Raw genomic sequence first — 22,651 nt, 5'->3', positions numbered from 1 at the left:
AGTGACATGTTTTGTAAGGGTTGAGGGGATTAACTGTTTTTTTTTTTTATTCATAAAATTTACAGAGGACAGGAAAATCTCATGTGATAAGTCCAGAATATCAGTATTCTTTTCAGATAACATACGACCCAATTCTGCATTTACATAATTCACAGTCTGCTGTACAAAGCTCTGGGGTTAGCAGAAGTCTACACATTATAGAAAACTACAGATTTCTGTAAGTTGCACTCAGCAGGCACATTTCACAAGAAAACATGCTAATTTAGCCAGGCGTGGGTGGAATATTGGCTTGTTGGCTCCCATTACTGTAGTATGATATGTAGGCACACAATTCACAAGGAACATTAGCTTGTTTTTGTCACTGCAAATCTAGTCTGTGATCAGACGTGGCGTCTGAGACCTATAAAAAAAAAAATCTTCAACCTCTTTAAAAAAGAATATGTAGTTTATGTTACTTAAGGGTGTATCCAGCAGTTAATTTCACCAGGGGCAGATCTACCATCACCTTATGAATCAATAGATGAATGCCCTAAGCTCAACTTCAAAATTGATTGTTTATTTAAATATGATTAATGTTGCATAAACAAGATTAATTCTGAAAAGACAAAACTCTCTTCCAGTCTTACCCTTCCCTTTTCTTTCAACTTTTCTCCTGCTCTCTTCTTCCTTATATTATTCCGGGACATTTATTTTATTTTTTTTAGATTACAGCTCAATAGCAATGTGTGTTTAATGCAGAGAAAGAGAAGAAAATCGCCTTCCCCCTCTTAATCTCCCCAGAAATTGGTTTCAGATGAAACATCATCCCTATTGAATACATCTTCAAAGAGTTAGTAAAACATAGTATACACAGATATGCTATCTATGACTATTTTGTTCTCTTGAATTTTCCAAATTCCATGCTCCCCTTGCATGTCACTGTCTTTGTTCCCCAGTGACAGAACGCCCAGAGAAACACTTCACACCTCTATTCCTTTGTTTATCGTGAACCTGGCAGCTGACTGGGGCCCTGGGGCTTTCGTTTCATATTCCCATCCTTTTGAATTCCAAGGTTAGGTGCATGGTCTGCATTCATTCACATGCTTTACTTGGATGAATAGAGTTATATGCCACTGCACATGAGATCTGTGGTTTATCTGAGGATACCTGAGGATTTTACTGACAGGAAAACGTAAAAGGTCCTGTGTGCGCAGCAGAAATATGCAGTGATCAAATCTCAACAATGAATAAGAGAGGGTGCCACGTATATATTTTTTTTTTCCCCCGAGGGGCCTAGTCATTTATCTGGAGATGGAAAAAAAAATCCAAATACCACAAAAAGGGCTCATTGAAACCTTTATGACTGCACATCACGCTGAATCAATATTTTGAATTTCCGCAGCACCCCAGTTTGCTGAATGTATCAATAAAAATACATCTCAGGTGCCTCAAGCACTTGGCACAGGCTTTAGAGGAGCTTGTTAAATTATTCATTCATTGTTATAATTATTCATAGTTTGCTTGGCCATTTTTCCTGGTTTACATTACATTCCAAAAGCACCGTTTGAGTAGTTTATAAAAGTAAATATTTAGCCAGCTACAATTTGTAGCAAAAGTTATTGCAGACCAATTTTGGTCACTAAAGGTAGCCACCGTGAATTATTCAAATGTGCAAAAATGTTCCAGGTGAGTCATAAGAGGCCCAGTTTATCATTTAAAATAACGCTGTGATGAAGCTTCATATCACTCTGGTGTTTCATCCCTTAGAGTTCTGTTTGGCTAAAACTATTATCCCTGAATTCAGTGCTACAATCACCTCAAACATTTTTAATAAAATATGTTCATGCCTTTAGGAGTCACAGAAATCTTATTACTGTGAATATCCACATATCTGTCACAATCATTTCATGTAACAATTTATATTGTGCAGCGGCAAATATGATGAATAGAATTCATATAGAATATATTCATTTATTGTTCATTTTATATAGAATATATTATTCATATAAAATGATATGTGCAGTATTATTGAATTAATATATTATTGCAGAATCTGGCACCACTGACGTTGTTCCTGAGGTTGGTGCACTCACCCTGACAGGACAACTTGTAGGGGACATCTGAGCCTCCACTTGTGAGGTACTTGAGGGTGCAGTTTGGGTGGATGCCTTCAAGATAAGTAGAGCAAAAGACAGAAAATGATAAAAGAGTTCATGTGTGGATATGAGCCCCAAACACATGCAGCAATTAGATTAAAAAGATGATTAGAGTGAAATGTTCCATTTAATGTTCCAGTAATTAGCATTGAAAGGATCTGTTAGCAGAAAAAAAAAATCATATTTTGGTTTCATCATGGAACACTCTTGCTGTGATTGAATCCTCCTCTAATTCACTATATAGTGAATTTTGTTGTGCTCAGTATAGTGCGCTACATTTCCATCACATGGTACACAGAGTAGAGCACAGAAGACGTACATTACAAGGGTCAAAATAGACCATCAAATTGCATCCTGAAGCCAGGAACTAACCAAGCATGCTAACGCTAGCTAACTAATTAAGGTTACAATAACAATGATAATGATAAATTCAATTACAGCTGCTGTCAATGTACAGATAGATGCCAGTTGCATGTTTTCAAAAAAAGATCAACACATTGTGCTGTCCGTATATTGTATACAAGACCTAGTTTCAATACTGTTGCAAAAAATATCGGAAACCACCGAGGTGAATATTCAAACATTACACGGATGCATTCAGTTGCCATCTGAGTTCTGAGAGCAGTACATGTCTAAAAAGGCTTATGTGTCACTGAACTCAGTCAACATGTAAAAAGTATATATTTCTTACTGAATTTTTCCCCAGTTTTTGTCTGCTGTGCCCCAATAATATCTCACATAGAAGTTTTAAAAACATGTCAGTTTGGGGTGATTTGAAGCGTTAGAAACCGGGAGATATGAGTATTAGGGCAACTTTTGCGCATGAGGAGCTAGTTGAGAAGGTGGACAGAAAGACAGTTAAAACACAAGGGCAGCTTCAGCTTCACCCACATTAACTGCAATGAATTCCCCAATGATTCCCTAAGCAATGTATTGTATTTTCAGTAATGTTGCAAACAATATCAATTAAGGGCCATAGTTTAGCAGATTTAGTTTTCGAAATGATGATAGAGAAGCAGAAGGCTGGATGAACTGTTAGGGAAAAGAAAGAGAGGAGTTGAGAATCACGAGAGACCACATCTCATAGATATTATTTCGATCTCAGCAACAGCTGTAAGGCAGTCGTATAATTGCATACTTAGATTTATTACTGGAGAATCTGTGCCTGGTGAAGTTTCAATTTCAAAGTCTTTATCATTGTTTGTTTGGCTACACTTTAAAAGCACTGTTTTTTCATTTTGTTGTGTATATGTATTAGGTTGTCAAGAAGCACCCAGGATTCTGGGACCTCAACTATTAAACTACACTCATGGGATTCAGTTGAATTCATGAAAATATACAGAATGTACAGTATCCAAAGGCTTTATGATGCAATATTGTGTCTGTAGTCTTTTTAACCCCAAAAAGATTGTCCAAACTATAACTCACTGATCACCAGAAATGAATGATACTTTCAGTTCAACTCGAGCAGTAGAACCTGCAAGGTAACAAGAGAAAATGGACAATCACCCCTTGGTCAATGGAAACATCCCCTGGGGCTTTACAAAATAGATTTCTGTGGACAAAGATTCTCTTTGTGAGCAATAGTCCTGCTGCTGTTACTGCTTTGTGGTGTCAGCTCTGAATACAGCCTCCTAGGGGAATCTCTGCCTTTTGTTAATGTCTAAAACATACACAGAACAAAGCCTCAGTTCCTTTGCAGAAAACTTACAAAAGATTCACAATCACCAAAATTACAAAAACATTATATGGTCTCTATTAGATTTTCTCTCGTGAAAAATTGATGAAGGCATGTATGAGCTACTCATTATTACTTAGACAGAAATCTCCAAACAAAAAATAAAAAATAATAGAAAAGTGGGCAGAAGTCATCATGTCAGAAATCAGCAATCTGGCAGCTGCTGGTTCTTGTCATTTTGCCACTGAGGTGAACATAAATATGATGATACATATTGTACTCTCATACTTCCTCATTTGTCAGTCAATTTTATTTATTATAACTCTCTTCCATTTTATTGTTTAAAGACAGTGGAATTGAAAACCCTCTACACCTGCACACAGTCCAGGAGCATGTCAGTGCACAAATATTGGTATTTTTCTCTTTCCCACCCTCAAAAATGACATTTTAAAGATATGTTGCTGCAAATAACAGGTCATTTAGTTGCCTCTTTTGTCTCATTTTCTCTCCCCATATCACCATTATCCATCTCCTTCCAGCTGATCTGTATTGTTACTCCTCTCCTCTCGGTATACAAAGCAGTACCCGCAGGAAATAAATCTCTAAGCGAGGGGTTTGCTTTGAAAATTAACGTCTCTTATTGAATCAAATGAAGCATGGACTCAGGGAGGGAGGAAGGAAAAGGTCAGCAGACTGAGAACATTTAATGAATATCGAATCTACCAGTCCTTCTCCCTTTATACAAACACACAAACATGCACACACAGGGCAACAGATGTTTTAATCAGAAAAAAAATTCCCCTATATACCATAAGCGTAATAAGACAATACAGAAAAGCACCACTGACACCTTTGAAACTATGTACATGCAAAATTTTTGCAATTGGACCGAATGGCTGAACTTTCAGTAAAAAGAAGTTGGAATTGGTTATTATAGCTATTGATTTTTTTCTTCCCCTATACAGATTACAATCTGTTCCAGTCAAATACAACCACAAATCATTTTAGAAGAACAGGAAAACTGTTATTTTTAAAGTGTTGAAGCTATTACCTGTCACTTGTAAGGGACAAAACAACTGCTTGGGGACCGAACAGCAGCTAATTAGTGAGACATTTCCCTCAGGAACTTATCAAAGCAATGACAGAGTTAAAAGGATTGAATATTGGATGTATATCCACCTTATGGACAGAAACTCAAATACAATTGAGTAGTGTAATTGTATTGCTCTGTATTCTCTGCATTTCTAGTTGAATAACTGCATAATATATTAATAGTGGCCGACACAGTAGAGTTTAGCAACAGTTACAGCTTGATTTGGCTATTTGATTGGACCACAACCCTTGTTCCAGTCTACAGGCGCAGAATCAAGTTATTAACCAAAGTATGTCTGCCTGTGAGCATTTTTACATGACACTAGAAAATAATGAATTATTGTGTTAGTCTGACAAAAAACACATTTTTAAAATGCATGTGAACATATTATTCTAACTGAAATTGTACAAAATCAAGCTTCTCAAAACCTGATGATACGATCAGGAATCAAATCACTTTTTCATGCACATGCTCAAATACACTCAAACGTGTCAAGATGCTCCATACTTGCTCCAAAGTTCCATCTTTTTGCATATTTTTGTAAAAACAGTAAAGTGTATGTGTATATTAATACGGCCCAATTTCCAATAAACTGTTTAGTCACACATTTCTTTTGTCAGACAACAAAACACATCTGAAATAGTGACTGAAAATTCGCCCATTTTGTTAACTTGTATTCGCTTCAAGCATTTCTAGACTGTCGCTGTCCTCCAATAAAATCCCATTTTTAGACGTGTGGATTTCATCTGACATAGTCACTACTTAAGTAATTTAAAAATAATGTATGTGCAGTGCATTCAGCTAAACTTACATGTAGAGATTTAATGTTCACAGCACATTGAGAACATTGGATGAAGCTTCAGACATTTCTGTAATAATCTCTGTGTTTGCGGTGGACTCAATACTACGTGTGATCAGAAAAGGAGCAAATTTCATCAGTGCACGCTCTTCTTCACCGTGAATTCTGAGGGCAGTAACTTACTCTGGACTCATTTGAAAACTACTTGCACTTTTTACTAGTCATCAGAGAAGTATGCTCAATTTGTGGTAATATGGTAATGTAGCCACCACTGTGAGGCAGATATACTACATTTCATAATCGATGCTGAAAAAAGTTGGGCCCAAAAGCAATACTGAGCAAGCAGGAGGCAAGCAACATCAGAACCAATACTTGATTCTGAAATGAACAAAAGGTGCTGTAACGGGATGACGAAACAAGAAAAACCACAAGACTGTAGATGTAGGGAAGGAGTGACAGCAAACTAATGGGGTTAATAAGGATCAGTCCCTGAACAAAGGAAACCAATGAGTACTTACTCTGAGAGAGCTGATGACTTACAAAAGGCAGATAACGGTAATTTATTCAATGAATCCAGGTGTAAAAGGTGAGCAGAGCCTAACTGATAACCAGAAAACCAAAAGAAATAAAACAGTTCAGGACATGAAACAGACCAAATACAGCAACAAATTAAACCTAACTAACACTGAAAACTCGATATCTCAATGACTAAGTAACAAAATCATAACCAAAGACCTACAGACCATTTCCCAAAACACAGTGAGAACCAGAGAGATGGATATCAAAGCTGTGGACAGATGTTGTCCTGGAAATGGGTCATTATCTACCTTTTAGGAGGGAGCAGTGACTTTGAATTACTCAGAGCATATAGGTTGACTCTTCAAGTGCCATGAGTACATTTGAGGGTTAGGGTCTTTGTAGTTGCAGCTGTCAGGTTTTTAAGTTCGATGGGGCTTTTTTTTTTTTTCAGGTGACAGAACAAGAAAGAAATAGTTTGTGACCATTACATCAAAGAAAGAAAACTGACAGTGGAAAAAAAGGCTTGCATCTACAGCAGAAAAGGAGAGTAAAAATAATAGGATTTCGACACAATGTGCTCTCTGGAACCATTTCAGCAAGAGGGGCCAACCCAGGTTTATGTGGCCAGTGATGATTGTGACACTTCAACTGTCAGTAGATCAAAGTGCACATGACATTACGGCATTGCACTAAAAAAGAAAAAGCACTTCCACAATGGAGGAGTGCCTGTTGATGGAGGAGTTGAGAGTTCCTAAATGGACAGAATGGTTGCAAACTATTTTTGTGTTTATTGAATGCATACGCTTCCACTGACATGAGAAGTTTTACGTTGAAAATAAAAAAAAAATTAAAAATAGAGATGCAGTGTGTAGTCCAACCACTAAAACCCATTGGCAGCAGCAAGGCTAAGTGGCAGCATCATGTCAACTATTTTGATTTATCCAAACTCTGTCATGGCATTACTTCTGCTTTGCTCTCATCATAGTTACTGTGCCCTCACACTTAACCATGCCTGAAAGCAGTTTCTTTCTTTTTTTTAAACTCTGTATCTGGCTTGTAATTCACGTTTAACTGTGATGTCAGATGAACAGAATCCGTAAATACATGCAGATTATGTTTTATAATACATTTCTGTTGTTTAACCAAGCGTTATCATCTCTTGCGTGGTGTATTTCATTTCTTGAAATTAGCCATGCGGGTTATGTATGACCATCCTTCACTGAATATGTCCATTTTTAGCTCCTCTGAAATTGACAGAATAATTGGCAAAAAATAACTCAATTTCACGCTGTCATTTCAGGCTGAAAATGCCATCAGAAATGTCAGAGGTCAAAACCCATCGCTGATAGGCTGAAATATGTTGCAAAATAAGGAAAATCTCCTTACTGCACATAAGAAAAAATAGAAACCTTATCATTTTCAAAGGTCCAGATTTAGCTGAAACTCATAAAATCAAATACACGTACTGTTCGAGCATTCAATTTGAAAAACCAACCTTTGAATTCATTCATGTACAAAGAAATTTGAAGCCATATTGCTCTTCTGATTTGTTCAAGGTTACACTTGAAAATGGTTTGTCTGGGGGGCTCTTTTACTGCAGTTATTAATAATGAATTGCTTTGAAAACAGTTTTACCACTTAAAAGCAGAAAAGTTCTGACAAACTGTCATTTCTATAACAAGCTGAATCTGCTTTGTTAAAAGTAAAATGAAATAGTTTTTGGAAGATTTGGGGAATTTTTTCTTTAATCAAGGAGCTAATTTGAGGCAAGCTAGACGTTAATGGGATGTCTGCTCCTTTAGTTCCCTGTGGGTATATTAGCAGAAATAATAAGATAATTTAAGCTGGTGTATTGCAGTCACTTGGTCTTAATGATTGTGTTTGTTCGTGGTCAGTGATTGAATATGTCCTTCATTTCATTATGACTTTCCTAACAGCCACAGGACAACAAGTTCTCCTGATTAAACACCTACCATGTCTTTCTTTATTCCTTTCTTTCTTTCTTTCTTTTGTGCAGGGGTAGTTCTTAAAGCTCCCCGCAGCCTCTGTCCACCTAATGAAAGCCAAAGGGACACAAAATAATGCCGTCATCAAACTTGGTTTATGTAAAAGTCACCGTGTCACTGTTGGCTGCTTGCTGAGGTGCATCCTCGCTCCGACTCAATATCTTTCTCGCCTTTGTGACTTGTAACCGCAGACTCTGGTCAACAGACACATCAGGCGTGCACACTTTATTGCAATCAAACCAACATCTGGTATATTCTTTTCCTTTGGATGTTTGACATTACAAAAGAACTGCATAGATTTCAATACTGTTTATCAAATAATCCAACTAGTAGAAAACCACAGAGAAACACATTTCAGTTTCGTTTTTAACTCTTGTCTTAATACCATGTCTACTGCTGCAAAGTACACAGCTGACCACATCCGTGAACCTCAGTGAACACCAAAACATTTCATACATAATTCACCTAAAAGGGACTCATGCTGCCAGTAAAGATGATAAATGCTGTCACCCAGCAATATTACTGGGGCACTGAGTACGCTTTTCTTTTATGCTGCGTTATTAAAAGGAAAAGGTCATTCCATGTCAAATCCCTAAGATGTGTTACATACTGTTTCATACTCCAGAATAAACATACTTACTACACTACTAAGTGCAAATCTACCCTTGTTGTATTTTTGCCTTTATATACATGTCAAAGCAAAAATTAAAAAATAGTTTACTAAAGTTTCTACTAGTCAAAACTATTTGTGTTAGTGCAAGTGTAATGTTTATTTGTTTGTCAAAATACAGCCGATTTTAATTTGTAATGCACTTACGTAATGGCATTAGGTGAAAAGTAAGAGTATTATTAGTCAGTATGTCAGTATTATTAGTTGTTGTTGGGGGGATTTTGCTGGTGACATTGACCGAGGAAGGTATTCATGACTTTGGAGGAAATTGTGATTGAATGCATTTACTGTATAACCACTGCAAAAGTGTACATAGAAGGAAATTTATCGTAATTATATTTCTTACCAATCATTATAAGCTTTTGTAATGTTTTGTTATGCTGCTGACAGGAAGGACCTCCTGTATCTCTCTGTTACATGATAGCTCAGACTCCGTTGTTTTAACATGATTTTGTGTAGAAGGTGATCAGTGTTGGTCTTTATGTTCTTAAAATTTGTGCAGCATTCTTATATATACAATCAAGTCCATGTGCTCCAGAGCAGTCCCCAGCACTGAGCCAGCCTTCTTCATCAGTTTGTTTCTTTGAGTCTCCAGCTCTGATGCGGCTGCTGCACTCTCCACCACAGACTTATTGATGCATATGACATGATGAATGTGTTAGGAGTTTTGCAACAGTGGACTTGGTATTGAGACAAGTGTTTGTTAGTGTCATAAAGACAGCCATTTACATGAATAATAATTGTTAAAATTATATTATATTGCATGTTCTCCCTGTGTAAGCGTGAGTTCTCTCTGGGTACTCCGGCTTCCTCCCACTGTCCAAAAACATGCATGTTAGGTTAATTGGTGTCTCCAAAATTGTCCCTAGGAGTGAGTGTGAGTGTGTGTGTGTGGTTGTTTGTCTCTGTGTGGCCCTGTGATGGACTGGCGGCCTGTCCAGGGTGTACCCGGCCTCTCGCCCGATGACCGCTGGGATAGGCTCCAGCCCCCCCGCGACCCGACCGACAGATTCAGCGGGTATAGAAAATGGATGGATGGATATTATATTGCTGCAGTATAAAATTATTGAATGAAAATAAAATCAGAAGACAAACACTTGGAAACCTGGAAGAGTAGCAGACGGAGACACGCTGCTGAAATCAAAATGAATGTATTTATGGGTTGTGTGTAATCTGACTACAATTGAGCTGATGATGTCACATGTAGCATCAGCAGAAGCTAAAGGTGAGATATACCCTGTTACCAGTATAACACATGAACTCTTTTAGTGGATAATGGATGTAATGGATGTAAACTCCCAGCCAACAGTTCTATATCTGTGGTGCGAAGATGGTCGTTCAGAGCAACATGTCCAGGATTAATCCATCTGTTATGATAAAGCACTGCAATCCTCTCTGTCTGCACTTTTTGTCTTCTCATATAGTCTGAAATTCGGGTAGAGTTGTCCCTGCAGCTACATCTTGGTGAAACAAATAATATTGCCTTCTCAATATTCCTGCTGCTTCCTCTTCAGTGCTCCAAGCTTGTCCATTTTATTTGTAAGTGATCTCGTAATCCCCATGATGATTAATGGCTTAAACTTCCTTCCCCCTTTCTTTCAATTGTATACCTTCCTGTTTAATTTTAGGTATTAACTGGGCCTCTGAAAGCCCAAACATTTAAACAATTCTCCTGTTTGTATGGTTTCTCATCAAAACACGTTAGAAGGTTTTTTTTAGTAGCACTGCATGTAAGCCAGCATGTAAAAATCTTTAAAAAGCCTTTTCACAGGAAAAAAAAAAGCTTGAAAAACCTCTATAATCCTACACATTCAAATATCTCTCTCTATACATATATATGTGTGTGTGTGTGTGTGTGTGTGTGTGTGTGTATTTTAAAATTCATGAATAGATCAAATAATAGCTGAATTAGATTAATCTAAACAAGATATTTAATTTAAGAAGCTAACTGAAAAATCTATTATATTCTAATTAAATTCTAACTGACAAAAGAAAATAGTTGATGAGTTCATTTATGAATAAGATTAGATATCTTAAAGAATTTAAAAAAAAATCCTACATATGCTGTAGCACGTTTGCATGAATATGAGTAACCTGTATATGTGTGGATGCTGAAACAGCTGTAATGGGCCAAGATAAAAAAAAACTTCATTGTCTCCTGACAATATCTCAGGGCCTTGTACAAGGTAATGTTGACCTTTCATGCTCGCTGGCTGTCCTCATAAGCAGACAGACACATTCATTAAGCACGGCTCCATCGATGGCGGATCTCTGGCGGACACGGTTGCTCATTAAAGCTCAAACCTCTTTCACAAAGAAGCAATAAATAGAGATGTAACAAAAGCACAGGCTGAGATAGAAATTGGAGAGTTATAGGAGCTGACAAAGATCAGGGCAGTTTATATTGTAAGTGGTCCTGTTTGAGATACTATACTCGTACAAATGAACAACTGTTGTGATAACGGATTAAAAGAAGAGTTATAACAGCTGGATGATTGTAAATTTGATTGAATTTGTTCATCAAATAAGGTAGGCAGTCTGTAAAAAGGTTATTAGGCCATATATATTAAGTGAGGGCTAACAAAGACTAAAGATAAGATGTAACATATTCATTACACTTCTGCTTCTGATTTCATAAGTTTTAACATTGACTAAATCCTGTTATCAGTGTGCTGTCTTCACATCAGCTATCAACCTGATCATGTTTCAGCATTTTGTCTTCAGATTTCATCAAATCCAAACCAAAACTTTCTTCACATGATTGAATGGACTGCTGCATGACAATGAATTTTGTCTTTAAAAGATGTATGTTATGGTCAAATTCGTCATAATCGCAGTTCTAACGAGATTTCTGTTGTCAAGTATGTATTGAAGGAGTTGTGTGATAAATGGTAGATTGATAATTTAAAACCACTCAGAAAGATTATGTGATTTGTTTTGGTCTTCTGTTGAGTGATTGGAGTGAATTGCTGCATGCTACTCACGAACAGCCCATTATTCATTCGTTTTTTTCCCTCCATTCCATCACTTCAGTTCAAACTATTTTCAGCTATATCAAATCTATTGATATTGAAGTTCACAAAAAATTTCATCAGGGTTGAGAAGAACAATATAACATCTTTCAATCTGCCTGTCTGTCATACTTATTACCTCCCTTCTTTCTTCCAGTTTAATAAAGTTTAACCGAATTTAGTTCAGTTATTGTGATGCATTGGCATGGATGCTGTATGAAAGGTTTGTGAAGATTACCAGTTTACTAAATCAATAATAAAAATCTTTCTGTCATTTTGTCTTTACTAAATTTGATAACATTGGTTGTCTTGAATGAGTGGTTTCAATCACTGGTGTGTGTACAGCATTATTTTCTTCAAACACATCCTGCCGAGGATTATGTTGTGTTTGCGTTTCTTCACTCCGACAGCCTTTTGATTGATAGTACACATATGACACATATGACATACTGTGACGCAATCTAAGCTGATAATTAAAAATATTATAGAATACTCAGTTTTTTGTACAATTTTTGTAGGTCTCTTACCTCCTATTTGTAGTATTAATCAATTCCCAAAGAAAGAGATAGAAAATTGGAAAGATAATGATGAATTATGGTGTTTTTTCCATTATAAAGTAAGATATGGTGCAGTACAGGATATTGGACTCAGAACGACTCTGCCAATGTTTTGTTTTCCAGTGCAGACAGTAACCCTTTGAGGTGGACGGGATCAGCTGTTTATCATCACAGCATGTGTGAAGCTGTGGCAGTACAGATGAGACAGACAACTTCTCATTATATGTTTATTACATTACATTGATTAAGCAGAAGCTTTTATCCAAAGCGACTTACAAGCGAGTATCGAGAAGGTATTGCACTGAATGAGTGTGCGACAGGCTTTTAGTTCAGAAGAGTTTGAATACCTTTTGGTCGTGATTAGCAGCAGAGAGCTACATAACTCAGCTCTGTTCAGCAGAAAAACAAAGATTGATTTGTAAATCTATACTTGTAGTTAAAAAACATTAATTAGCCATGAGCACAATTTGCGATCCAAGGAGAAATCAGATGTTAAAACAAGTTTGTAGAACAAGGAAGTGTGTATGCTGCTGTAGAGATGTTGATTATGTCACTGTGTAATATCAGTTCTGCATGAAACTCGGTTGAGTTGTACAAAAAAAAAGTATCAGTTAGTATACGTTATTTGCTACTACCTACAATGGAAAAGCAAGGAAAAGCACAGTCATTCCATAACATCCATATTAGGTTGCAACTTGCATCCATAATATAGATGCAACCTAACGCGCATCTAAATATATAGAGAGAGATAGATAGATAGATAGATAGATAGATAGATAGATAGATAGATAGATAGATTTCACCTGTTTTGCTTTCCTTTGCTTTTGTGGCATGTTATTTTATCGCTCTAAGTTTGTTTCACAGTCAATGTACAGCACTTTGATTTAGCTCAAATTGTTTTTAATGTGATTGATAAATAAAACATTGGCATTTTTTACTAACAGAACTTTATGAAGCAAAGCCCATCACGTGCCAGTGTATGGTTGTCAGTGTAAAATTCAGACAGTCAGTATATTCCAAAAATGATTTCTAGATGTTTCCGATTTCAAACTTATGTAAAAATAAATATATAGATAAATAGAGTAAAAAGTGAGAAGATGAAATCTAATCAATCACATGCTGTAGTATGTATATCTATGATAACATCTGCTTATTCAAACAAATGAATAATATTCTTAAAAGAAAACATCTTTAGATAGGACCGTGCACGTTTACTTAAGTTTGTTGTGAGTTTTAAAGCCGTATAAAACGCATTAAAATCAGCTAAAAAAGACAACAATGTTTAGGAGGGACGTACAGAATCTTGACTTGCGTATGTCACATTTGCGCACTCATTTTTTAAAAAGTTTATTAGGTGACTTAAAGGCTTATTTACCACATCCATATCAGCGAAGTGAGGATGTGAGCCGCATCGGAAAACGCGTGGAGACTTTCTATTCGCTCGCTTTGTTGCTAGGTAACCGCTAAGAATGGCGTCTCAGGAATTGTAGTTTAAAGAATGTCGTATTCCGCGCGCTTACAATAAGGAAGCCTGAGACAGAAAACTGCAAATCCCAGAATGCACGTCTAGCGGAAGAGTCTGCCCACACTTGGGCACCTGACTTGTGGTACTTCAGTGAGCTACAACAACAGACCGTTTGTTGTTTTGTACGGCTGAACTACTTTAGCCAGCTAATTTTATGTTAGGCGTTTGTTGTGTTGGTTTGTAGCTATTTTCCAAAATGAGACTGCATTGTTTAGTCGCGGCTCTGTGTCTCGGAATGGGTGCTATGGCAGGAAAGTACTCTCGAGAAGTAAATGAGGCCAAGCCGAGTGGAGGTGATGGGCAGATAGTGGAGTTCAGGATAGCTAAGCTGAACCAGGTGTGGGAGAAATCCAGACGGGTACGTACATGAGAGAAATTTGGTTGAAGTCTACAACAGGTGGAGCAGCACGTTGTCATCATCTTTATTGAGGTTACAGCATAGAGCAAAGGGAAAAATGTAGCGGCCGAAAAAGAAAACGTTGACACCTGCATCTGTGGTCAATTCACAAATCCAGCTGTTAAAGAGTGGTAACATAAATTATATCACCTGTGCTGATACTCATCGTTTAGTATGATGGAGGATGGGATGTGCAGGTCAGAACAGTCTCTGGTTATGAAATTGATTTAGGTAAAACATAGATTAAAGTGAGACTCGACTTTATAGGGCACTAAGAGTAGCAAACAGCACTCACTGCAAATTTCTCCACTGTTGTGTCCAACTAACCCATTATATTCTGCTTCTGTTGGTTTGATAGATGGAGCTGTCCCCGGTCCGACAGGCTGAGCTGCACAGCGACCTGAAGATCCAGGAGAAAGATGAGCTGCAGTGGAAAAAAATGAAGGTGGAGGGGCTGGACGAAAACGGGGAGAAAGAGGCACAACTCAGACGCAACTTCAACGGTGAGAAAGTGTCCGAGCATCCAAGAATGGCTGTCTGCGCTTTGTCCTGAGTCTGTCTGACCTAAGAAAGTTTTAAGAAAAGTTAAGCTCACATAACAAGTACTTGGGGCAACAATGACGGAAAACATCAAGCAGTTCCCAAGCTAAACATGTGTTGGAGAACTTCTCAGGCACATGAGTTAAAATCGATAAGCCCTCCTCTTTTCTTTTTAGGGATTTGAATCTGTATCGATAATGAGAGACTGATGCTGATGTCTCTCTTTTAAAATGTGGGGTTTTCTTATTAACCCTGTGTTGCCGTGTTGGTGCTGTACTGTGGGACCTCTCTGACGGATTAATGGTTAAGAAAGAGTAGATTATGCAAAGTGTAATAATTCACTTGTATTGCCATTCAAGGCCATTGTTTTAAAGAGATCAGGTGGGACAGCAGGTTAAAGAGGCTGTAACTTAGTTAAAGTGTACAGAATGTAAATTATTATCAGAGTCAGAGAGCACAGCTATGGATGTATTTCTGAGAGAAAGTTTTCTAAAACATATTTGGTAAAGGATCCCAATTTCTTTGCTCAAGATGAGCTATTATTTTCCATGAAATGGCAGAATTGCTCCCTTTCAACATTTGATATGTTTTATATGATCTATTTTGACTAAACTGGTGGGTTATGAGATGTGCGCATTGTTTCATGAATTGTCTGTTTTACATTTTACGCAGCGCCCCAACTTTTTGGAAAATGGGTTGAATGTATGATCGACAAAAGAAAGCAAAAAAAGCAAATGAAGAGAAGTTGACAGAGAGAAAAAACATCTTCATATATTCATATATACATATTTCTTTTGAATTTTCCTCGCCTTCGAAAGGCTTCAAACAGCATCATCTTGTTAGCGCGGAGGATCTTTGTATGCACTCACTCCCCAGTGGTGGAGTGACCTTGCAGCCCCAGGCAGAGCAGCAGATTCACTCTCTGCTCTTTTGTTGCCGATATTAATTTTTCAGGGGGACTTCACGTAAACCTTTCCCCTCTGAATCCTGTTCTCCTCCTGGGGTCATTCTAATGTCAAAACTATTTATAGCTCTCTCCTCAGTTTCCTTTTCATTTAACTTCTTCTTCAACTTTCAGTTTGTTGCACCAAGAGACACTCTGAGGTCTTGCTTATTGTAAATGGTTTAATCAGAGAACAAAGATTATGGCTCAAAAGGAAAAAAAAAACAGAATCGAACATTAAACGTAGAAGCCCATCATCATGAGAGAGTTATCAACAACTTTTTGCATTTCTTTTCTTTTAATTAGGTGGTTAAAACATCTCTATGTCAATGGACACCCTCCCATTGAAGTATCAGGAGTTAATATGTGCCACTGATGGGTTATAACAGCGCTGAGTCTGTGCTGAGTCAGCTGCTGCAGTAACAGTTTAATAGAGCAGAATAACACGAGCAGACCTTCCTCAGAGCCAAGTCCAACTATGTATGCTCCATTTATTGTTAACTGTCCTGTAAAACAGATGGTTGTGCCCTGACAGGTTGTGGATGTATTATATCTTTTTAAATCATTGTTCTGTTTCTTGAGTGGTAGGGCAAATTATCTTCAAATTGTCTATATTATTATGTTCATATTCATGAATGCATGTTTTATGACAAAAAGCACATTTTTCTTTATAACCCACTGTTGGTCTGTTTCAATAGTTTGTTGGCCTTCATTAAGGATGCTACTCACTTCTGATACTTGTGGCATCAAACTGTGCTGTGACTTTCTTTGGAATTAATGAGTTACTGTCACGGGCTAAGGGTCTCGTTTAAATAAGGAATATACGTGTCGTAGACTCTTTATATCGTCTTGCTTTCTCTCATTATAATTACATTCCTCTGTTGCTGCTCCTTAGAGGCTTGTGTCATGATTATTCACCACAGCGTTCGTTTAGAGTCTGATCGTTGTCTGCAGTGATTCTGGCCAAGTTCGGGATGGATGGGAAAAGGGACGCGCGGTCGCTGGAGAGCAACTCGCTGAAAGACCACGACGTCAAAGAGGGAGACATATTTGATGATCCCAGACTGGACAAACTCTGGAACAAGGTTTGGGCTCTGTGTGCAAAGGAGGGAGGAAAGCAAATGCGAGTGTGATTTCGGTGCTAGTGCTCTTATTCTCCTGGTTTGCTCTTTAAAGCCACAGTGGTCGCATGAAACGAAGACCTGAGCCTCAAATCAGCTGAAAGATCGATTGCGCACAAGGTTACAGCTACAATATTTTCACCAAATGTCTTTGAATGCAGCTTTTACTTTGGACACACTTACTGCAATGTTGTGTTGCTAAAGAGAAAAAAAAAAAGTGCGATACATAATTCATCTACAGATCCATCCACTGCAGCATCGTTGCATAATGGTTGCAACTTAGTGGCAGTAGGAGGTGGGGAAAAGAAGGAGAGAAGCTTGAGTATTATGAGATATGTCTTAAGGTAAATGCTCCACACTATTTAACTACAAACAGTTTCTGTACATCTCTACAGCAGCAAAGGAAACACTTCCATCTTTGAGTTGTGTTTGAGAGTTGCTTGAACTTTTAAAGTAGCTCGTTGACATTTGATGCCCCTTTCCAACCAGCTGAACCACTCCGTTATTTTGATCTGTTTTGATCTAACCATGAAGCATTAAATAGTTTGTTGCTCTGAATATTCTGGGAAGAAATCTGTCCACAACAGATTCATTTGAAACAGCAAATGATCAAATGAAGCGTCTCTCTATCACTGTCAAGAGAAAACTTCAACCAGTCAGATCAAGAAAGTGATATTAATGAAGACAGTCAGTGAATAGAAGCCAGATTGTTGACTGTCATCACTCATAAATCCCACTGGTAGCTGCCAGTATCGGTGCTTATTCATCCACACTTTTCAGTTTGGTGATCTTTTTCGGAGATTTGAGCTGCTTTGTGGAGTAAATCAAAACATGCCACAGCCTGACATGGACTGAGTTTAAGCTTTTAAAGAGACTCTTCTCTATTTATAACACAAGATAAAATGAGGGCATCGTCACAAACAAGAAGATAAATTGGATAAAACAAATCTTTCTATCTTCCTTTGAAGCATCTAATCGAGCAGTTGCCCTGGACATAGCATATTTGGACTGCTATTACCAGTCATCCATGCAAAATATTCGTGTTAATCTGATGCCTTTTAGGCTAACTTATCTGTCTCTTCCACCACCAGGCGGAGAGCTCCGGAAAGTTCTCCAACGAGGAGCTGCTGAACCTAAAGAGGGAGTTCCAGCACCACAAGGACAAGGTCCACGAATATAACATCCTCATGGATACCGTCAGCAGGACTGAGGGTGAGCCGATTCCCTCCCTTTGTCTCACCACTTCTGCTTAGTTTTATTGTTCTATAGTTTCCAGGCCTTTAAACTCTGCTCTGCTGTCTGTGGTTTGTCTTGGTTTTGTTCGATAAGTGTTATAAGTCTTAAGCAGTGTCTTATACTCCCTCTCTATCGTCCCAGCTCTTTCATTACTGTTTATTGCTACATTTTTATTAGCCACTGCTACAGAATGCAGGCATATAAATAAGGTCAGTTTTTTTTCTTTTTTATATTTGAGCTATTATCGAAGTTTTCAAAGACAAAACATAAATAGATTCCACCTTCTCACCCACTCTGACTCTTATGCGTTGTTTTTAGTTTTTATGGGCTGGCTGTCTGAGGTGTTCTCAGTGCATTTGTTCAGACTTTTACATCAGGCACGCACCGCACACGCCACCACCCACTGCTCCCCGCTCCGTCAGTACTCACCACATCACATCAAGCTGTGAGCTTTAAGCGGAGCAGACAGGCCCCACAGTGTTTCAGACAGACGTGGGGAGGACGGGCTCGTCTCCTTCGGATGGGACTGACACTTGGCTGCTGTTTCATGCCAGACATTTTCCATCAGCACTTCAGAGCGCCACATCGCCACCAAACAAGCCAGGGGTATTTTTCTGCTCTTCAGATGCGTTTAAATATTGAGCCAGTCACATGTTGCCTTGAGGGGAGTCTCTGTTCACCTCACCAGCACCAACACCACCACTCCCGGCCTGTCCGATTTCCCCGGTTTTCATTTTGTTTGCCTTTTTGCTTCTTACCCAAATGTCAGGAGTCTGTGAGTTGAGTCAATTAAACATGAATCTTATAACCTCGTGGTAGTAACCAGCAACTCATAGTTCTACGGGAGGATTAAATTTGATGTGTGACCAAAATGATTTCTTGGCAATATTAAATCTCTTTTATGTTTCCTTTTTCCCTCTGTCATTTATCCCCGTACTCCCATTTAACCCTCCACCCCTACCTGTCCCCTCCTCCCCTCATTTTAATCTCTAAACAGAAATACATAAGAACGTGATCTCTCCCCTGGAGGGTGACACCAAAGAGCACGTGCTGCAGCAGAAGCACACAGAGCTGAAGGAGAAAATGAGAGACCTCAACCACGGCTTTGAGCGCCTCCGCAAAATCAGCCACGAGGGCTTCACTGAAGACAGCGGTGAGGAGACAGAAACAGCCGCTCAGCTTGTCACTTTTCACATCTGTGTCACTTCTCCTTTATCCCATCAGCCTAATCACAGGGATCTGTAATCATAGTAACACTGCAGTGTGATGGTTGGTAAGTGTTGATATGCCAACAGCTTTACTCAAGTGTTTTGTGCTTTCAGTTTAAGGCTACGGCTACACGAAAACGTTTTTCACTGTAAACGATACTTTTTCTTATCGTTTGGCTGTCGCGGCCACACGGAGCCGGCGTTCCCACTACCCCAAAACGATAGTTTTTGAGAACGGGTTCCAGAGTGGGAAGATTTGGAAACGGTGTCGTTTCGTTTCCATTGTTACAGCTAAAACGTTTCTGCGTCACAGCCACATGGCTAACGCAGTGACGTATACACATACGTCAGTGACCAGAACAAAAAGCGGCTTCCATTCAAAATCCGGAAGAAGAAGACAACACAACAAGGACAGACAGCGATCATCATGGACACCACAACATTGATAGCAGCACTGCTGCAGACACTGCTAACTACAGCGGCGTTGTTGAAGGAACAGTGAGCTTCGGGCTGGTAGAAGTAGGGGCGTACACGCATGCGCATTGCTTCTTCTATTGTTCTGGTGTAACCGGTGGGGGTGGCTTACAGCGCACCTAGAGGTGTTTCGTGTGTACTGCATCGTTTTCAGCAAGCGTGGCGTTTCCATCTGGACAGAGAAGCTCCCCTGTGTGGTCGAAATCGTTTTCGTACCCGTTTTCAAAAAAACCCTCGTTTCGTTTTCGTGTAGCCGTAGCCTAAAACTGAATACGTTTCTAAATTGGAAATGAGTTGTAATGCAGGTTATTCAAAGCAGCTCCATTGATACAAATCAGTTTGTCCTTCAGCTGTTTAGCACAAAAAAACACACATGAATATGTCCTAAAACACTAAAACTACTTCTGGTCTTACTCCACTGGTCGTGTGTGATTTATGCAGGATTCAGAGGTCTGCTGGAGAATTTAGGTGAAGCAATGACGCGTCTGTTGATTCGGGATGACTTTTACTTTCTTTTTGTCGTTTCCCCTCCAGGTTGTTTTCACTCGACCATCGTTTTCCTCCTCTTTTCCCATCCCACCTTCTTTTCTACAAAACAGTCTTGGTCTCCTTTTTTTTTATTCTCTCCTTCTGAATCTGTTAAATGTTTGGTACTTGGTACAGAAAGGCTGAAGTTTGAATACAAACATTTTTCTTCTGTCGTATTGCGCTTGTCATGTCATCTGCTCGGACCGATTGTCCTCGAAGCTCTATCCCTCTACACTTTTGTTGCGGATCCAAACTGTCCCTTTGGGTTATTTCCTCATCCTTCTGTCTCTTTTCTGCTCTCCAGAGTTTCGGGAGCCTCGCGTAATTGAGCTGTGGGAGGCTGCCAAGAGAACTAACCTCAGCAAGGATGAGCTGGACTCTCTGAAGGTAGTGTTTACATCCCTTGAGACCATTTTTTAAAAAGATTATTCTGCTTTCTTTTTCTCTAACTACAGCAATGTACTTGTACTTTAGTAGCTAATACTACTGGTGTATGTGAGCCCAGAGACGGAGTACAACTCATTCTAACATTTTCTGCAGTCTCATGTCTCATTTTGCTCCTCTCACCCTGATCCCCATTAGCAAATGAATCCAGCTTTTATAGATTTTCTGGATGCAAGATGAGATGGATGACAGGGAGGCTCTCCTGTGCGGCTTTGCATGCAATTAAAGATAAATTGAACTTGTACCACCCTGTTTGCTTCCATCCCTTCTTTGTTAATTCTTCTTTGTTAGGAGGAGCTGCATCACTTTGAGACCAAGGTGGAGAAGCACAGCCACTACCAAGAGCAGCTGGAGCTGTCTCACCAGAAGCTGCAGCATGTGGCGTCTTTAGGAGACAAAGAGCACATCAAGAAGAACCAGGAGAAGTACAACACACTCGCTGAGAAGACCAGGGAGATGGGCTACAAGGTGAGAAGGGATAAATGGCTCAGTTTGTGCTGGAATTTCTGCTAAAAGAAGGATGAAGCCCATGTTTCTGCAGTACCAACAGCAGTATAATTCCACAAATTATAGCATTTTTCTGGTGATTAAAAAATTTACTAAAGGGGACTCAGGCATTCATGTTAAGTCTTTAACGACACAATTTCACAGACAGGAAGTCCGTGTATACATTTTTAAAAACTTAATTTCAAACAGTCAGTATCGGCAGTGGGATACAACGTGATTAATGCTCATGTTTTTCCAATGAATTTGAAGTAAATTCTAATCCACGTGTCAGATTTTTTGGGAACGGGACTATGCTACAATACAGTTATAAACTCAGCTATCTTGATGTAGTAAAGGTGTTACAGGACTGTATAAAGAAGATGGACGTTGTCGTCATAACGTCGCCCACTGCTTTTGGGACTACAGTTTTTAGTTGTTAAAATTTGAATTTGCCAAAGAGAGCTAAACCGGTCAGGAAAATGTTTACTGAGATAACAAATCAAGTGAGAAGGAGGATCAAACCAAGCCTCCTTCAGTTTACAGCATCCCTTTGTTAAACATAAACAAAACAAAAGTTTAATCGGAACTCAAGATAAAACGACTAATATCTTCATCGGTAAACTTCACAATTATAATAGTTTATGTCAGGATGAGCTGTTTGGTTTGACAGAAAACAAGCTTCATATTAACAAGCAGCAGTTTTGGAGTTAAATGGTCATGTGTGTTCTTTTCATTATTCCATTTCAGATGAAGAAACACATGCAGGACTTGTCCAACAAGATCTCTCGTCAGGGTCTCCAGCACAATGAGCTCTGAGTGGCTCGGGTCGTGATCACCACATCACTGAGGGCAGAGTGAACAAACGGTTACACGAAACTACATGAAAACATAAACAGTCTTTTTTTTTTTTTTTTTTTTTACTTTTTTCTACTGTATGAATCACCCAATGAATTAATGAAGTTGTTTGTACAAAGTATTCATGACATTTTTATGAATCAGCTGGATGTATACCTCACCATAAACAACTGATCAGAATAAATCAGTCAAGGTACAGATAAAGTAATGACCTAACAGTTTAAATACCAGTGTGTCAGTTCAGAGCAGCTTTTATTTGCACAACTAATGTGGAGGAAATGTCAAGTTGTAGCATAAAATGTGATTGTTGAGATTGAAGATTCAATCACTCTTAACAAAATGATGTATATTAGCTGCTGAGCAGCAGTTTGTCCACGCCTTCCTGTCGTTACTGGTGCAAATAATAAATCAGAAAATCAAGTAGGC

General features: G+C 38.6%; 1 protein-coding gene across 1 annotated transcript; it reads left to right on the top strand.

Moving 5' to 3' along the window:
• Positions 1 to 14,051: 14,051 nt before the first annotated feature.
• On the top strand, positions 14,052 to 22,645 carry lrpap1 (low density lipoprotein receptor-related protein associated protein 1). The gene is made up of 8 exons (XM_075463760.1): positions 14,052 to 14,351; positions 14,749 to 14,893; positions 16,828 to 16,958; positions 18,086 to 18,206; positions 19,228 to 19,383; positions 20,745 to 20,827; positions 21,176 to 21,352; positions 22,118 to 22,645. The coding sequence occupies exons 1-8, from the start codon at positions 14,190 to 14,192 to the stop codon at positions 22,184 to 22,186; spliced, it is 1,044 nt and encodes a 347-aa protein (XP_075319875.1). The 5' UTR covers positions 14,052 to 14,189; the 3' UTR covers positions 22,187 to 22,645.
• Positions 22,646 to 22,651: the final 6 nt, after the last annotated feature.

Source organism: Odontesthes bonariensis, chromosome 4 (assembly GCF_027942865.1).
Source record: "Odontesthes bonariensis isolate fOdoBon6 chromosome 4, fOdoBon6.hap1, whole genome shotgun sequence".
NCBI classification, from domain to species: Eukaryota; Metazoa; Chordata; class Actinopteri; order Atheriniformes; family Atherinopsidae; genus Odontesthes; species Odontesthes bonariensis.
The sequence above is the reverse complement of the archived record's forward strand: the minus strand, read 5'-3'. Positions and strand labels throughout refer to the sequence as shown.

Bases quoted from the DNA above. Each gene is read 5' to 3' on its own strand.
- lrpap1 (XM_075463760.1), top strand. From the start codon at position 14,190: ATGAGACTGCATTGTTTAGTCGCGGCTCTGTGTCTCGGAATGGGTGCT. The intron at 18,207-19,227 runs GTGAGCCGATTC...ATCTCTAAACAG, and splicing joins TACCGTCAGCAGGACTGAGG to AAATACATAAGAACGTGATC. The intron at 20,828-21,175 runs GTAGTGTTTACA...CTTCTTTGTTAG, and splicing joins ATGAGCTGGACTCTCTGAAG to GAGGAGCTGCATCACTTTGA.